General features: G+C 51.6%; 5 protein-coding genes and 1 non-coding gene across 6 annotated transcripts; 4 read left to right on the top strand and 2 right to left on the bottom strand.

The window, feature by feature from the left end:
- Nucleotides 1-1003: 1003 nt before the first annotated feature.
- On the bottom strand, nt 1004-1827 carry YOP1 (ER membrane protein DP1/Yop1; the record flags this gene model as incomplete). The annotated part of the gene is made up of 5 exons (XM_051448159.1): nt 1004-1130; nt 1180-1237; nt 1285-1348; nt 1440-1655; nt 1777-1827. The coding sequence occupies 5 exons, from the start codon at nt 1825-1827 to the stop codon at nt 1004-1006; spliced, it is 516 nt and encodes a 171-aa protein (XP_051300426.1).
- A 797-nt stretch (nt 1828-2624) lies between these two features.
- J4E86_007641 (uncharacterized protein) lies at nt 2625-5220 on the top strand (the record flags this gene model as incomplete). Its single annotated transcript, XM_051448160.1, has 4 exons — nt 2625-3214; nt 3260-3574; nt 3621-4963; nt 5024-5220. The coding sequence occupies 4 exons, from the start codon at nt 2625-2627 to the stop codon at nt 5218-5220; spliced, it is 2445 nt and encodes an 814-aa protein (XP_051300427.1).
- Nucleotides 5221-6396: 1176 nt separating this feature from the next.
- On the bottom strand, nt 6397-7766 carry J4E86_007642 (uncharacterized protein; the record flags this gene model as incomplete). Its single annotated transcript, XM_051448161.1, has 2 exons — nt 6397-7176; nt 7230-7766. The coding sequence occupies 2 exons, from the start codon at nt 7764-7766 to the stop codon at nt 6397-6399; spliced, it is 1317 nt and encodes a 438-aa protein (XP_051300428.1).
- A 3068-nt stretch (nt 7767-10834) lies between these two features.
- J4E86_007643 (uncharacterized protein) lies at nt 10835-11632 on the top strand (the record flags this gene model as incomplete). The annotated part of the gene is made up of 1 exon (XM_051448162.1): nt 10835-11632. The coding sequence occupies one exon, from the start codon at nt 10835-10837 to the stop codon at nt 11630-11632; it is 798 nt and encodes a 265-aa protein (XP_051300429.1).
- Nucleotides 11633-12575: 943 nt separating this feature from the next.
- J4E86_007644 lies at nt 12576-12647 on the top strand. The gene has a single exon. It is a non-coding gene; the product is annotated as a tRNA-Ala (tRNA).
- Nucleotides 12648-13624: 977 nt separating this feature from the next.
- Nucleotides 13625-14802, top strand: J4E86_007645 (uncharacterized protein; the record flags this gene model as incomplete). The annotated part of the gene is made up of 5 exons (XM_051448163.1): nt 13625-13658; nt 13708-13778; nt 13827-14041; nt 14093-14466; nt 14540-14802. The coding sequence occupies 5 exons, from the start codon at nt 13625-13627 to the stop codon at nt 14800-14802; spliced, it is 957 nt and encodes a 318-aa protein (XP_051300430.1).
- Nucleotides 14803-15007: the final 205 nt, after the last annotated feature.

Raw genomic sequence — 15007 nt, forward strand, 5'->3', positions numbered from 1 at the left:
TCTCCTGATGGAACCCAGGCAACTGTCGCGAGCTAAGGTCATTACATAATCAGAGCTACTCGGGTCTTATTGGTGCCAACCTGCACGAGCCACATTTCTGGACCCTACAATTTGAGGAAATCCTTAATCTTGGCTCATCAGCGCGCCATGAGGGCCTGAGACCATTGACTGAGCGGTTGTTATACCTATGTATGCTCTCTTGGCGCCCATTCGGTCGTAGTCTGTATAATGATAGTAGACATCATGACGACTCAATCAAACACCTTGATAACAGGCATGAAGTTATCAGATCTGGCCTACTGTTTACATTTAAGACGAATTAATCTAGAGCCATCTTGGACTCATGGTGAATAGGAATCTGGGGATGCCGCACGTGTTTCAGCCGCCAAAGCCAAATGCGTCTGGGACAAACTGTAGTTGTTCAACAGCAATGTATGTTCCATCAACAACTATCGCAGGCAATGTAATGTTGCTGGGTATGATAATATAACGGGATCTCAGTCGCTACGGATAGCCAGCAACTTCAGATCCATCCATTATAGCGTATGGTTGTTTAGACAACTCTTGTACTTGAGTCATCAGGGAAGTCACTGAAGTTTCCTTTCCGTAAACATGAATATGAGACCTTGATTGAAAATGGTAATGAATATGTAACTGATTCTAGCCAGAGGGCTAGCCAGACTCGGTACATCATATTATTGCTCGCAAGCGATTCACCAAAACCCACTGCCAAAGACCACAACTTCCTACCCGATTGGTTCCCTTATGGGCAAATGATCATGAAACGTAAGGATGCCTGCCTCTTCTTTCGTACTTCAACCCTGTCATGAACGCTATCCGTAGCTCGTAAACCATTGTCCATACAGCGTTTCCAAGCTGCAACAGCCGCACACCTTGAGAAGCTGGGTCTCTCATGCACAGCAGAGGTTATATCCCGAACTTCGTCCTTATCATTATCGTCTAGCCGTGCGACTGCCAGAAGAGTGTTATGCTCGCGACTGCTCTACGAGGCATGAGGCTTGCCAGCTGAGTCGGCCTTGGCACGGAGGTCGGCAGCGGTGGAGCCTGTCGCGGAGAAGTAGCGCGAGAAGACGGGCTGAAGGAATGAGCGGAAGACGATCTGGGCACCACTAGGGAGTGTAAGCTTGTATTAATGTGCGCGACGGGGCTGCTACATACGCAGTCTGGGGAAGAGACATCCAGAGGATAAGGACAAACTTGAAGGTGTAGTAGAAGGCTGCGGACGTCAGTTGCGGATCATGCAGACGATATGGGTGTACTTACGGAACCAGTAGACGGCGTTCACAGCGCTCTCGAAGACGGTCAAGAAGGCAAAGGTAACCCAGTACTGCGGCATCGCATTAGCCCCATCCCAGATTTGTTGTGGACATAATTTGGCCAGCTGTCCTGCCAGCGATGAGAAAGTGGGGTAAACATACAGTCAACCACTGGGTGTCATCGACCTTGCTGGCGCTGAAGAGAGCCTCGAGCGAGTAGTAACCGGGAATGATGAAACCAGCAATGTTGACGAGGAACTCTCCGGCAATGTTGAAGAAGATCAGGAAGAAGTAGAGACCGGCGAGACCAAGGATCATGTAGACCTTGGGGACCGACGTCTGCTTCTCAAAGTTGTTGAGTGCGGGGTACTTGGACAGCTGGAACACGACATCGTCAGTGAACGTAGCCTCATATCAAAACCGTTGCTTTTCCTGTCGGAATCGTCGGGACAAGGCGTATTTTGACAATTGTGCCTTGTGCAGAAGCGAGAGCGCTTACCTCCTTGTCGAGCTGCGACAGCTGGGCCTGGGCTCTATCCTGGACAGACATGTTGAGGGCTGTTGGGAGGTTGGGTGTGATGGGTTGCAAAAGGGTGGGATGCAACGGGTTGTGGTTGAAGAAGCAGAAGGGCTGCAATGTGTTCAGTAGGTAGAGAGGAGCAGGAACGTGGAGCCTGGAGATTGTGGGATGGAGGAAGTGGGCTCGTCATCGCTAAATACGTCACCGCCTTTCACGAGCCAGCCAGAACGCAGCAATGGCATGCCGATGAGACAAGATCGCGTGCATCGGTCCAGCCGTTCGACGAAGCCATATCCCGGGAGTTGGTAATGTCGCATTCACCTGTCTCTTTTTCCTTTACATTGGCAATTAGAGAGTAGTGCGATTGCACGGGCATTATGACGACTTGCACGTGACCGTTGAGGTCCAAGCGCGCCGGCCAGTCTCCGTTGCTGCAGGCGTGACCGAGTTCAGACGGAAGCGTAAACATCCAATTCCTATCCCACAACAAACCCGCTCGAGGGCGACCGACGACGCCTACGACCCTTGCTGGAGCCGGATATTCTTCTGCGGAGCATTCTACCACGTTGGTGACATCCTATCTGCCGGAACAACGTGTTGAGCTAGTCCCTGGCCCAAACAAACAAACCCGCCAGCCCCGAAAACAGCTGAGACTCGAGCTACACGCGAGCAGCGCCATCAGCCTACTCACGACACCTTGGTCTTCTTGGGATTACCGTCGCGTACTTTAGACACTCTGCCGACTGTGTTGCCGCCTCCTCAGCGCCGTTGCCATCGCATTGTTTTGGTGTAAACATACGGAAAATCTGCCAGCCGGCGTCCGCAACATGACCGATATCCGCCGGTCACGATCGAATACGTCAATGTCTACGAGAAGCAATCGTCCTCTTTCACGCGCGTCGACGACGAGCGTGCATTCGTTCGAGCAATTCCAACAACCGCAGCAACCGCGGCCCAACCAATTTCCCCAGCAGCCGCAGTATCATGCTCCATTCACTACCAGTGAAGCGTTACAGCCTGCATTACTCCAAGCCGCGCAACAGGTCAGCGCGCAGGACCAGCTTATCAACATGAGTCTGGAGAGTGTTCAGCAGTATCTTGGTTACCCAGCCGACCCAACCGCGTCTCACCCTCAACCGAACGGTCAGCCCGCACAACCCGATCACCATGCCTACCAGAACTCCCTCTCTCAGCATTCACAACATTCGCAGCAACACAGTTTCATGGCGCCGCCGATGGATACGGAGGATAAGAAAAAAAGGCCGTCGACCTCAGGTGCCGCGACCAACGACAAGGAATTGCGCCAGCTGCTGAACCAGAACGAAGGCCGCAACCTCAAGGAGGTCGCAGCTGAGGTCATCCAGAATGACAGAACATCCAAGGCAGAGAAGTCGAAACAACTGTTCGCCATGTTATGGTAGGTACTTCGCCTCCACGCAGGAACAGTGCTAACGCGCCCCAGGTTACAGTCTGTCTGCCGTGTTGCGAAGACGTCAGTACCGCGCAACCGCGTCTACTCCAAGTACGCAGAGCGCTGCGGCACCGATCGCGTTATCCCCCTGAACCCAGCATCTTTCGGCAAGCTCGTTCGCGTCATTTTCCCCGGCATCCAGACCAGGCGCCTCGGTGTTCGCGGAGAGTCCAAGTACCATTACGTCGATCTCGAACTCATCAACGACAACGACAGTGGCGAAGAGGCACGTCGGGGCAGCAACGGCCCCGCTGCCCATCATGCTATGAAGCGTCAGGCTTCTGGGACACCGAGACTCAACCTTGAGTATGTGACTTCCACAACTTGGTGTGTCAATTGCTAACAGCTTCAGTGCTATCCCCCGGTTACCTGCAGACAGCGCACATTTTCCACCACGAGAGGCACGCGTGGAGCCGCAGAACACTTACTACACTCCAGCCTCGTCCCGCGGCGTCTTGTTCACCGACATCTACTCCTCCAATTTCTACCCATCTCACGCGCGTACCAAGACGTCGTACGAGCACGAGCTCAAGTTTCCAACGCCAGATATCCTCGAAGCTCCAGATGCTTTCGTAGTCGAATTGCCAGACATTAAACCCTATTTACCAGCGCGTACCGATCCCGATTCCGCCGATAATCTCGTCGCCATGTACCGCTCACATGTCGTTTCGCTGGTCGACTCAGTGCGATACTGCAAGGAGAAGCAATTCTTCCGCCTCTTTGGTACTTTCCACGGGACATTAACTGTGCCAGTGCAGAAGTTGTTCGCTTCGCCCGAACTGGCTCCATGGATCAAGGAGTGCGACTGGATGATGTACCAGAAGATGATTCGCAACGTTTCCCAGCTCACCCTTCAGGTAGCGCCACCGGCAGTATTAAAATTCCTCGACAACGTTGCAAAGACGTTGCATGCACATATTGCCGCCAAGTTCGCGCCGCTACCCATACATGTACTCGAAGCAAAGCTGGAACCCGCTACATTGTTCGCACATCTTCTTCGACAGATGCTTCGTGTAAATTCCGCTGCACACGCAGCAGCCGTCATGCTCACCGCAGAGAGCCATCGCACCCAGATGTTTGCTGACTGGCTGGAGCACGTCAACATCAAACGCATCATTGCCAACGAATTGCCCGCCTCCTGTGCGCACGAGGAGGTTTACAACATCCTAACTACCGAGATCCGCTCGATGCTAGGCCCGCTACCACAAGAGATCCAATTGCCTTCCGGTACCATTCATCGCGCAGCATATCCCGACCCACCCGCAGATCCTTCAGAGTCCGTCATCGATCGTATCGCAGCATTCTTGACACAATTGCCGTCCCGCTTTCCTGGCGCACACGCTCGCACGATCATGCACTGCATCAGTGCGCTTGGTTCGGCCGCCATACGCGAGATCACCGTCGAGAATGGAATCAGTTTCCAAGGTTGGTGGCTCACCAAGGTCTTCGTGGATGAGATGGCGCAATGGTTAGCATCACTAGGTGGGTTTCTAGGCCATGCGCCCCCAGACTGGAGCTCGTCCAACTACTCGCCTGTAATGGGTGAATCCCTCAATGCGGCCATGACGAACGGTGGCAGCGGCAGCAACAACGAGAGCAGGTATAGCAGCCTGGAAGCCGACTTTGGACCAGATCAATCCTTCATCTCCAACGCTAGCCATGTCGCCATCCAGGACAATGGATCAAATCAGGAAGGTGAGTTTATTCATTCACAACTTAGCCTCACATGGTAGTTGACTAACGCAAGATCATCAGTCAATGCTGGACGATTTACTCAACCATCATCACAATACAACATGAGCTTTCAGTACGAGTACGACATGAACACTTCCCAACAAGAGCCAAACCATGACGATAGTGGTATAGGCCTCGGCCTCGGCGTACAGGAAGACGGCATTGACGCCAAGTTTGCGTCTCATCTATCTTCAGCTCTTTCGCAGAGCGTCAGCTAGCCTGACGTCCCTGTCTTTCAGATATTCTGATACTTTTGCCCATGCGTTTATGACGCCTCTGAAGTCACGACTAACGACGAACCGTGCCCGACATGGCCTGTTAATATCTCATAATTCTTTGTACTTTAGGATTGCGTACGCACTCACGGACCGGTGTTTACGGAAATAGTTCGGCGTTTCCATCTTTGCATTTTGGGTTTGCAATACAGGCGTTTGGAACGATATACCGCCTTTATGGCCTGGGTCTGGTGTTAGATGCAGCTCTGCGGTTCCCCTGCGCAGTGTTGAATTGAATTGTTACATCGTTACAGACGTTCACAACCGCCTTCCACAAGAGCTTCGCGAAACTAAGGCTCACCACTTTCGCCTTTGAAACGAGAGGTTGAACAAGTGCATAATGCTGTACCAGCCTCTTTAAGTTCGATCGATCACGTCCTGTCAAGACCCAGCGGAATTAGAAGGTACTTTCTCACAGCGAGATTTCATGTCAGCTAACAGCACAAATGTGGTCCCCGCTAACACCACACGGCCTACCAAGAGAAACCTCATCTCCGTTTACTCCGTTAGATCTACATCGCCTGTTCCCGATGTCTGTCCTACATGTACTTTGTAGTTCCTCTCCCGTTACACTAGCTGACATAACCATCTGACCTCTGAAAACGGTCAACATCGGCACACGACCGCCGCGGCTAACGCAACCCGGTCAAAATGGCTCGTCGACCTCCTCAGTCGCCTGACCACACTGATCTACGGGAAGGAACTCGATCTCTGATATAAAATCGTGTGTCGATCGTGACCGTTCGTCGCACGATGATGGATCACACGATGGACTCTCACCGCTCGTTCATTGGGTTTCAGGAGTCGCGATCACCTTGGCATAGAGTCTCTACCTTTGGTGCTGTGGCGATATGTTAGGATAGGGGAAAGATCACTGCAGTTGTGCTCGCGTGGACACTGTTAGCAAATGCAGCCGAAGAGCGCAATGCATCATGATCGGAGACAGGACGGGACTGTTGTGTAAGGTATGATACAAATGTAAGATTTCGTTACACGGAAAAGATTCCTGCTAACGGTAGCCTGTACGGCTAACTAGCACTAGAAGACAACAGAATATTTACTAAACCCCTTCATGCGCGGCGCCGCGAGCATGAGTAGACACCACAACACTCCTACTGCCTACTGCCTGCCCCGTGTCCTCCTTCTCCTATGGTTCCACGTCGCGCAGACGTCCTTGTTGGCGCTAGCATCCAGTCCTGCTTTGGAGGTGGGTACCCAGTTCTTGTAGATCAGGTAGCTGTAGTCCCATCGTGGATCGTTGAGCTGTGTCCTCCACGTCCAGAAGATCCAGCCCTCAGTCTTCTCATACAGTCGCTGCTGGGCAATGAACCAATCCTTGTAGAATTGTGTTGTGGAATCGAGCTTCCAGTCAAACTCGGTGCTGTACTCGTTGTTGACGGTGAGGCTCCATTCTTGGACGATCTTGGGGGTGTCGCCGTCGGTCAGGCGGTTGTCAGTGTGGCATGTGTAGTACATGTAATCGCCCTGCTTGGCGTCGGGGTTGATCGCCGTTACAGCTCCGCCGACGTAGTTGTGATCGTCAAAGATGACCTTGGAGTCTGATGGGAGGTTGGACTTTGGGTTACCGGCGCCCCATAGGGAGTCCATGAATTGGACGTGGAGACGCTGTTCGTCGGGAATGTTAAGAGTCTTCTCGGCGTCTCGGACAGCCTTGAGGGCTTGTGGGTAGTACTTTTGAGTAAGAGTGTCTTTCTCGGCTTGGGGCATACCGCCCTTATCACGCGATGTCTGCGGCTCGTTCACGACTTCAATGATACCGACTGCGGCCTTGTATGAAGGAGTGTTGTGAATACGCTTCGTCATCCAGTCAAGCCACTTGGCTGCGCGGTCATAGTTGGCTTGTGAAAAAAATCCTGGAAGATACGCTTCAGGGAGACACTGTGGTGGATGTTAGAGTCGAGTCGAGGAATATTGGAGTGTTGAAAGCTTACCTGTCCAGTAAATGCATCGCCGACCTTTTGCGACCCGGGAGCGCCGTGGAGGTCAATAACGACGAACATTCCCAGTCCTGCAGCCTTGTCGATAATATCGTCAAGATACTTCAGATTCATCTCGGGGAAGTGCTCGCTGCTACCCACTAGGCTGTGAAGACTCCAATATCCAATCGGAATGCGAATGGTGTTCAAACCAGCATCGTGCATGGATTGAATCATGCTTGGTGTGATCCAGCGAGCGTAATGAGCGTCGAATGCATCATTCGCTTGAGACTGTCCAAGCTTGCTGACACAGTCAAACTCGGAGCAGGAGTCACCGCAGCCCATCTCTGACCACTCTTGATTCATCAACCATGGCTCCGAGAGTAGCCATCCACCGAGGTTGACTCCTCGAATCTTCGAACTAGGAAGATTAAGGGCACGTTTGCTCAGGTCGCCGGTGGTGCGGTTGAAGGCAGCAAGATCGCGGTCCGCGGGCATCCATGCCTGTGCGCCGGCCGCGAACAAACAAGCCAAAAGAGACGAACTCTTCATTATGGTGGGGTTGCAATGATTGGATGGAGAAACGAAGTTGCTTTTTCCAGCCTGGAACGAAAAAGGGTGCCTGGAATGGAGCTGCTGGAATGAATGTCCAGTTGCTTGACTGTTACACTGTGCGACCAGAGGACTATTTAACTTATTCACGGGCCTCCAGCTGATCGTACTAGACGGCACGTAGTTCACTGCATCGTGAGTCTCCAAGAGGCAAATTGCCAAAGGGGCCCCTAGCTGACGACAGAGGCGCAAGCCAGTCACCCAATCCGAGATACTTCACCGGTCCCGCGTCCAAGTCGACGGAGTCGCTAGCCCCCAAATGTAGCCTTCTGTCTGAAGATCTTTCGAATAACTTGTAAGCCAGTCGAGTATGGCAGGGGTAGCGTTCACGATGTCGCACGAGGACATGTAATGAAGTCACATCGTTCGTCCGCGTTTGTGTAGACTAGTTATAGTAGTAGTGAAGTTGATGCATAGCACACTGTTAGTATGATCAGGCGGCCACGGGTTCTCTGCAAGGTGGATCGAAACGGCTCGCTGGCTGGGGGTTTGCCTGCCGCCTGACACCATGGCAGCTTCGTAAGATTCGGGGAGAGTATGAGGGGCTAAAACATATTTTAGTATTTGGACAGTCAGCGACCTACTTTAGGCCATATGAAGAAGGAGGTGTAATAAATGTTTTCGGCTGATCCCAAGTGCGAAGGCCAGAGACTGAGATATAACTCCCATTCGCGGAGAGCAGGACGCGTTGAAATTGCAAGGGCTTAGCCGAACTGAGGCGGTCTCAGAAGAAGAGGCGGAAATAAACAAGTCCAAGAACCGGAGGCTTTCGAGCAGTTGGCCCTTCACCCTGACCTGCGAAGCGGCCCGGCGCGCGGATCCTTACTCGAACTGTCAACACACCCCGCTAGTTCAGACTCCTCCGACTACTCTCCATTTAGGTAGGAAGTCTGGGGACAGATGCATACTGGAGGCGTGACCATGTTGTTAACGCGATGTGATGACGTGCCAAACTTATCATTTCTTCTCAGCCTCGCAACTGGGTTACGTCTGACTTGCTTGCCACCAACCCCATATGCTTACCATAAGCCATCGTATTCGGTCGCCGGCACTGTCCTTCCGCAGCGGGCCGTTGTGGCGTTAGCATCCTGAAAAGGTCTCGTATTGACGGTGGAGAACACATAGTTCAGCAAGCCATGTCTGTGGGAAGGTTGCCTTATTCGCAGCTTAACGGTTGCTGTAAGCCGTCCGTCAGCCGGATATGCAAGCTTCCTGCAGCATCGTCCGGAAACGTTCGTTCTTGACTTCAGCCACATATTGTTAGTTTCCACGGCATGACTGGGGAAGAATGCTTCCAACTGCCTCGAATCAGCTCAAGTCTCAAACGCGCTTTGGTTGACGATTTTAGTTTCGAGTAACTTGCCTAGGAGTCATCTTCACCAGTCGGACCTCTGTTGCGGTCAACAAGATAGTCTAAGAGTCACGCGCCTACAGGACCTCCTCCGTGGAAAGGTATCCGGATCGTCATGGTCGTTGGCCCCTAGCGTTAATCAGCGGTCTCGTGTTCGCGTTGTGGGGCGTAAAGATGTCGAGCGTTGGCCTCGGCAGATTTGCAGGTGTATCAATACCACCCTTTCGCAGCGTCGCGTTAGCCGCATCAAGGGTAGTTATTTACAGTGACACGGGTGGCCCCTGCAGATGGGCGCTTGGGTGGATTTCACGGGGAAAGCAAGGCTAATCAAGCGGGTTGGACGTTCCTGCGCTGTGTGACGTCACTTTGCTTTTGCTTAGAGCTTTGCCGATCGAGACCGAGCCGAATTTTGAGGTCTCCCTCCACGTGTTCTGGGGTAATCCAGATACCCGGTACGGGGATGGCGAAGTCGATCAGGGAGCGAACTAATATTATTTGTAAACGTCGGGCATCATCCGACGACACTTCACGCCGTCGGACTGCGATGGTTGCGAAAGTCCCTTATAAATACTTGAGATCGAGCCAACGTTATCGTTCCTTTTGTCCAGGAGTTTCATAATGAGTTATCAATTTCGGGTGTCGGTTGGCTTTATTTAGCTTTCTTGCCACACTCCCAGGCTGTTACTACTGGCGGGGCTGAAGATCAGCAGTAGTTCTTATTTCGTTCATTCACAATCTCCTACCAATAGTGGTGATTTTGAGCTAGATCGAGGAACAACGCAAGCGATAAAGAGTCCGGTGGTGCTCCTGAACTAGGCTAGTCTCCTTTCTGTAACGTCTTCGATAATCACTAGCGCTCAATTTGCCATCACCATCAAGAGTGCGAGACAAATGTTTGTCGTCCGCTTGGGAGAACGTTGACATGAATAAGAAATGACTCGAACAAACAAGATGAAGAAACGAGGTAGTATACGAACTGTCACTAGATTCCAGAGTATTGTTGGATGTTTATTCCAGATCTGGGCATATGAGTCGAAACGCTAAATCCACTTTTCATGGCTGTCCAGTGTTGCGCTGCTCCTTCATAGTACAAGAGACTGATTTCGGGAGCTTATTGGCCCGTCTGATACTGTAAAGAGTTATCGGTGTCTGCTTTCGAACAGAAGTGTAGCGCGCGGTATCTCGAAAGTTTGCGATGACAAGATCATGTGGAGTCTCGCGCTCTCGTGACCCGGCCGATGGGCCGGAGAGCAAACCCACGACAGACATATGAACACCAAGGGCTGCAGGAATGAATAAGACGACTATACCTTGACTGCCTACCAAATGGCGGAGTCAATGCGTCGGTCTACTCTCGTGGCGATACCCCGCTCGAGTATATAAACAAGCCTGCCAACCGGGACCAAGTTGAGTGTCTAATACACAGATTGATCAACTGCAAGTGCATTTACCGCGCTTACCCACTGTTGTATCAGTTCTACCTTGCGCGTAAGTCTTCAGTGGTATTCGTTCTTCTTTGCACGAGCTCATCAAGGACCGCGGAGGCTTCGATGATCTATGTGCGCAACCCACGCCTTCCTACTACACACCGAACCTTGCCTCACTCCACTTTCAGTACACGCGCGCCACTGGAAAGATTGCTGACAGTACCCAGGACATGGCGAACACTCCTTTTCCGTTCGAAAGACTACCAGCCGAGCTGCGCACCGCGGTCTACAAAAACCTCCACTGTACCACGAAGTACGCAATAGCGCGACGAGACAAGATCAGAACACCGGTGGTTGTCGTCAGATTCTCTTATATCGAACGCGCTATAGTCGCTGTGTCAAAGGCAATCCGAAACGAAGCTGAAAAGGTCATCGACGAGGAAACCCAGAAGTGTGGCCCGGCTCAGCTCATCGCAGACTGTGATTACTTCCACTTCGTCCCTGAAGTCCTTGCCGATGTTCGAAATGCCCGAAAAGGCTATGTTTCACCAAACATGGGACTGGCAGATGACGAGCGTGAGAATTTCGATACCGTATTCACCCGCAGAAGCCTAATCGAGCAAGCTCGGATGGGCGCAGTTATGTATCAGATGTGGATGCGCCTCGCAAATCTATACCTCAAGACAAACGAGCGAATCGAGGTCGGTGTCTGGATTGGGCATGACGCAGCTTGCGAGGAATTTGTAGAACTGCTCCCCTCTGCCATCGAAGACATCATCAATCCCCGCTGGGACGTTTCCGACTCCGGCATGTATCGTCCCAAGTTCGCGGTGACAATTGAATGCTCAGAAGAGGTTGACGCGGATGTGGAAGACATTGTTCAGGATTTCGAGGATGCGCGTTTCGAGGTTAGCGAAGACCTGGAACCGGAAGAGATGGAGTCAAGATGGAGCCTCAAGACCTTTGACGGAGTGTTTGAAGAGAAGGAGCTGTCGAGTGACGAGTCTAGCGAAGATTCAGATGGGTAGTTGGATTAAATCGAGGATGAAAGAATGGGTGTGGAATAAATGTGAAATTGGACAATGCGATAGATAGAGAAAACTAGATGGGCTACCAGAGTTGATCTGACGTCTGAACATAAAGCCAACATCCATGGATGGCTACATTTGACTTTTGACATAAGACACGCTTCCTATTTATCGGCGGTGAAGTGTGAGTGGTGAAGATGAGTCTCAAAGGTTGGAGCTTGGCAGGTGCCAGGCAGCTACCGACGCCAATCCACCTAGCTCCCCGACGTCCACCAACCATCTGCATCCCACACGCAACTACTCTCCATCGGAATCGCGATCGCTCGTCGCACGCGACTACTACAAGGCGCGTTGTATCGCGCAAACAGCCTCTCCAGAATACGCCAGCTGTATACGATATCGAAGGAATGTCGACCTTTGTCGCAAACAGCTATGCGCACCTGCTGGATGCAGTGCGATCGCTCAGCAAGAACGACCACCGTTACTTATGAACACGGAGACTTTATCGAAACATTACGACATGCAAGCGTTGGGATGCATCGTTCTCAGCTGGAAATAGCCAAGCGCAGTGGGTTTCCACTTGCCCGAAAGTTCGGCGAACCGGCATCAGCTCGACCGCACGAAGGACTACTCGGACATCATTGGCCATGGCGATGTACCCAACGAGCAACATTTTGGCTCATGACAACTCTAAGATTGTAGTATCGTATCTGTCGTTTTCTTTAACAGTGGCAAACGCATCGCCGACGTTCTCGCTACCGGGACATGCCGTAGCATGGGAGAGATGCCCCTATTCGTCCCACATAGCCCAGCGAGTCCGTTGGCGCCGCCGTTCTTACACGTCACCATCACAGATGCGAGTTATAAACACACCTGTTTGGCAAACCTCCATCAATCAGCGAATCACCAATTCGCTTCAAATTTGAGCAGCATCTCAACAACCGGGCTTGTGGTTTAGTGGTATAATACTCCCTTAGCATGGGAGTGGTCCAGGGTTCGATTCCCTGCAAGTCCATCTTTTTGCGCTCGTGGCCGTCGCGGGGTGGCTGTATGATGCCGCCGGCGTTGATTGCTGAAGATGAATTTTCGAATTTTTCGACTATGTAAGTGGATTGTGTGCACGAAATCATCGGTTTGAGGAGCAAGTAAGCAAAGTACTACTCACAGTCTTACAACCCGCGCTATACGTCGCTCCATTTCTGGATCTGGGACATAACTTCCGGCACCAATCGATTAAATCTGTCGTTGGACATAAATCCGTACCACGTTCAATCGAGTTCACGTCCAATATCTTTTCGACGCAATATACGCCCAAGGAAATCAAATGCCCATTGGTGTTTGAACGAAATCGCGCGACTGGAAGCCAGCCATCAGTCGTGCAGGTACTTGGAAGTGCTTGTTGAAGAGAGCAAGGAGCCTCAACATGCTCAATATACCATGGATTTCTTCCAAAGTGTTTCATACGGCTTAGCCTTTGAAGATTGGCGTGTTTGTGATGGTATTGCTGCTGTGCAAACCACCAAAAGCGGGTTCTGGCAGCGCCACGGTTGCACAGCTTCTCGAGCGGACTTCGGAGTGAATTGTGCTACGACTAACTTTCGATCGGAGCAACTGTGTTGCAACCCCGAGTCCAAGAGAAGCTCTCAATTCTCCAGTTGCGGGAGTTTGCCAGGATACGGAAGACGTTGATCAACATCGGACGAGAAAACGTAGCGACTATCACTCGTTAGGAGTATATTGATTACTCACGAGTAGCATACAGTCGCTAGCTTTTCTTGCAATCATTACACCGAGTTCTCGGGGGACCAACTACGCACCAGCGAGACACTACACCATTCGGCCGAAAAGTCGGCCTTCTCTCTGGTATAAGAGAAACAACATGCGCGGTCAATAGAATATCACAAGCACTTAGCAAGAAAACTACTTTCAACCAAATCAACAGTACACCACCCATTTCACGCCAGTCCACCAAACGCGACCTCATTGCCCAACATGGTCAAAATCGCAATCGCAGGCGGTGCTGGAGGTGGGTGTCGCGCTTATTGTACCGACTGGACGGACTAACATCCTCACAGACGTAGGGCAAGAGTGCATCGCTGCTCTCCTCGCCAGCAAGAAGCACGAGATTGTAATCTTCACGCGCAAGGTCAATACTACATGTTGCTTATTTTGCTTGATACTAACGTCTCTCCAGGACGTTCCAGTCGAGACTACCGACTCGCCCGTCAAATCGGTCAAAGCCAACTACAAAGACCTAGACGAACTAACTAGCCGTCTACAAGGCGTAGACGTGGTTCTTTCTTTCATCGCGCCGCACGACCTGCAAGAAGGGGTTTCCTTCCAGAAGAACCTCATCGATGCCTCGATCAGGGCCGGGGTAAAGCGTTTCGCGCCCAGCGAATGGGTCACGTAAGTTGCTACTATCACCGCTCAATCCGATATATCCTAACGAAATCCCAGACGCACCACAGAGCACATGGATTGGTACTCGTTCAAAATCAGCATCCGCGAATATCTGGCCGAGATCAACAAAAACAAGAAAGTCATCGAGTACTGTCTTTTCCAGCCGGGTCTCTTTTCCAATTACTTGACCGTGCCGTACAAGTCAGCCGAGCACCTCACGCCACTTCATGTCATGTGGGATTTCCAGAATCGTAGGGCCATCTTGCGAGAAGGTGGAGATGATGATACCATCACTTTGACCACGGTGCAAGATCTTGCAGGCGTGGTCGCGCGCGCAGTGGATTACGAGGGCGAATGGCCGGTCGTAGGTGGCATCCGAGGCTCGCGCATCTCAGTCAAGGAGCTCATTGCTCTCGGGGAAGAGCTAAGAGGTTAGTATTTTGTCTTTTCCGAGCTCACATAAGCTATTCCACTGCCATCATCTTTACTGATAGGATTATGTAGGTGGGCCTTTTGCCATTGAAAGAATCTCCAATGAGGACTTGAAGAACGGGAATTGGACTGCCTCCTGGTACCCGAAATTCCAACACAATGCCATTCCACCAGAGAAGGCTGAGGAGTTCGCGAAGATGGTAGTGACTGGCTTCATTCGGGCGTTCGGGACAGGCGCCTTCGATGTGGGAGACGAATGGAACCAATTGTTGCCTGATTATGAGTTCACGGATGTGAGGACTTTCTTGCGGGAGGCGTGGAAGGGAAAGCCGTGATGAGGCAGTCGTATGAACCATGTTGCGCAGCCGGTCTTCGGGGTAATGCGATGGCGATGACTAACTGCAGTAGTAGTAGGTTTCTAATAGCGAACAATGTACTCTCTTTACTGTGTAACCCGTCCGGAGCTTTCGTCCGAGGTTTCGGCCGAACACCACTGCCCTACTGCACCAGCCACTCTTGTCACTTCCCTCCCCAACCTCC

This window comes from Alternaria arbusti, assembly GCF_024043155.1.
Source record: "Alternaria arbusti strain BMP 1465 chromosome Unknown scaffold_11, whole genome shotgun sequence".
Classification (NCBI taxonomy): Eukaryota; Fungi; Ascomycota; class Dothideomycetes; order Pleosporales; family Pleosporaceae; genus Alternaria; species Alternaria arbusti.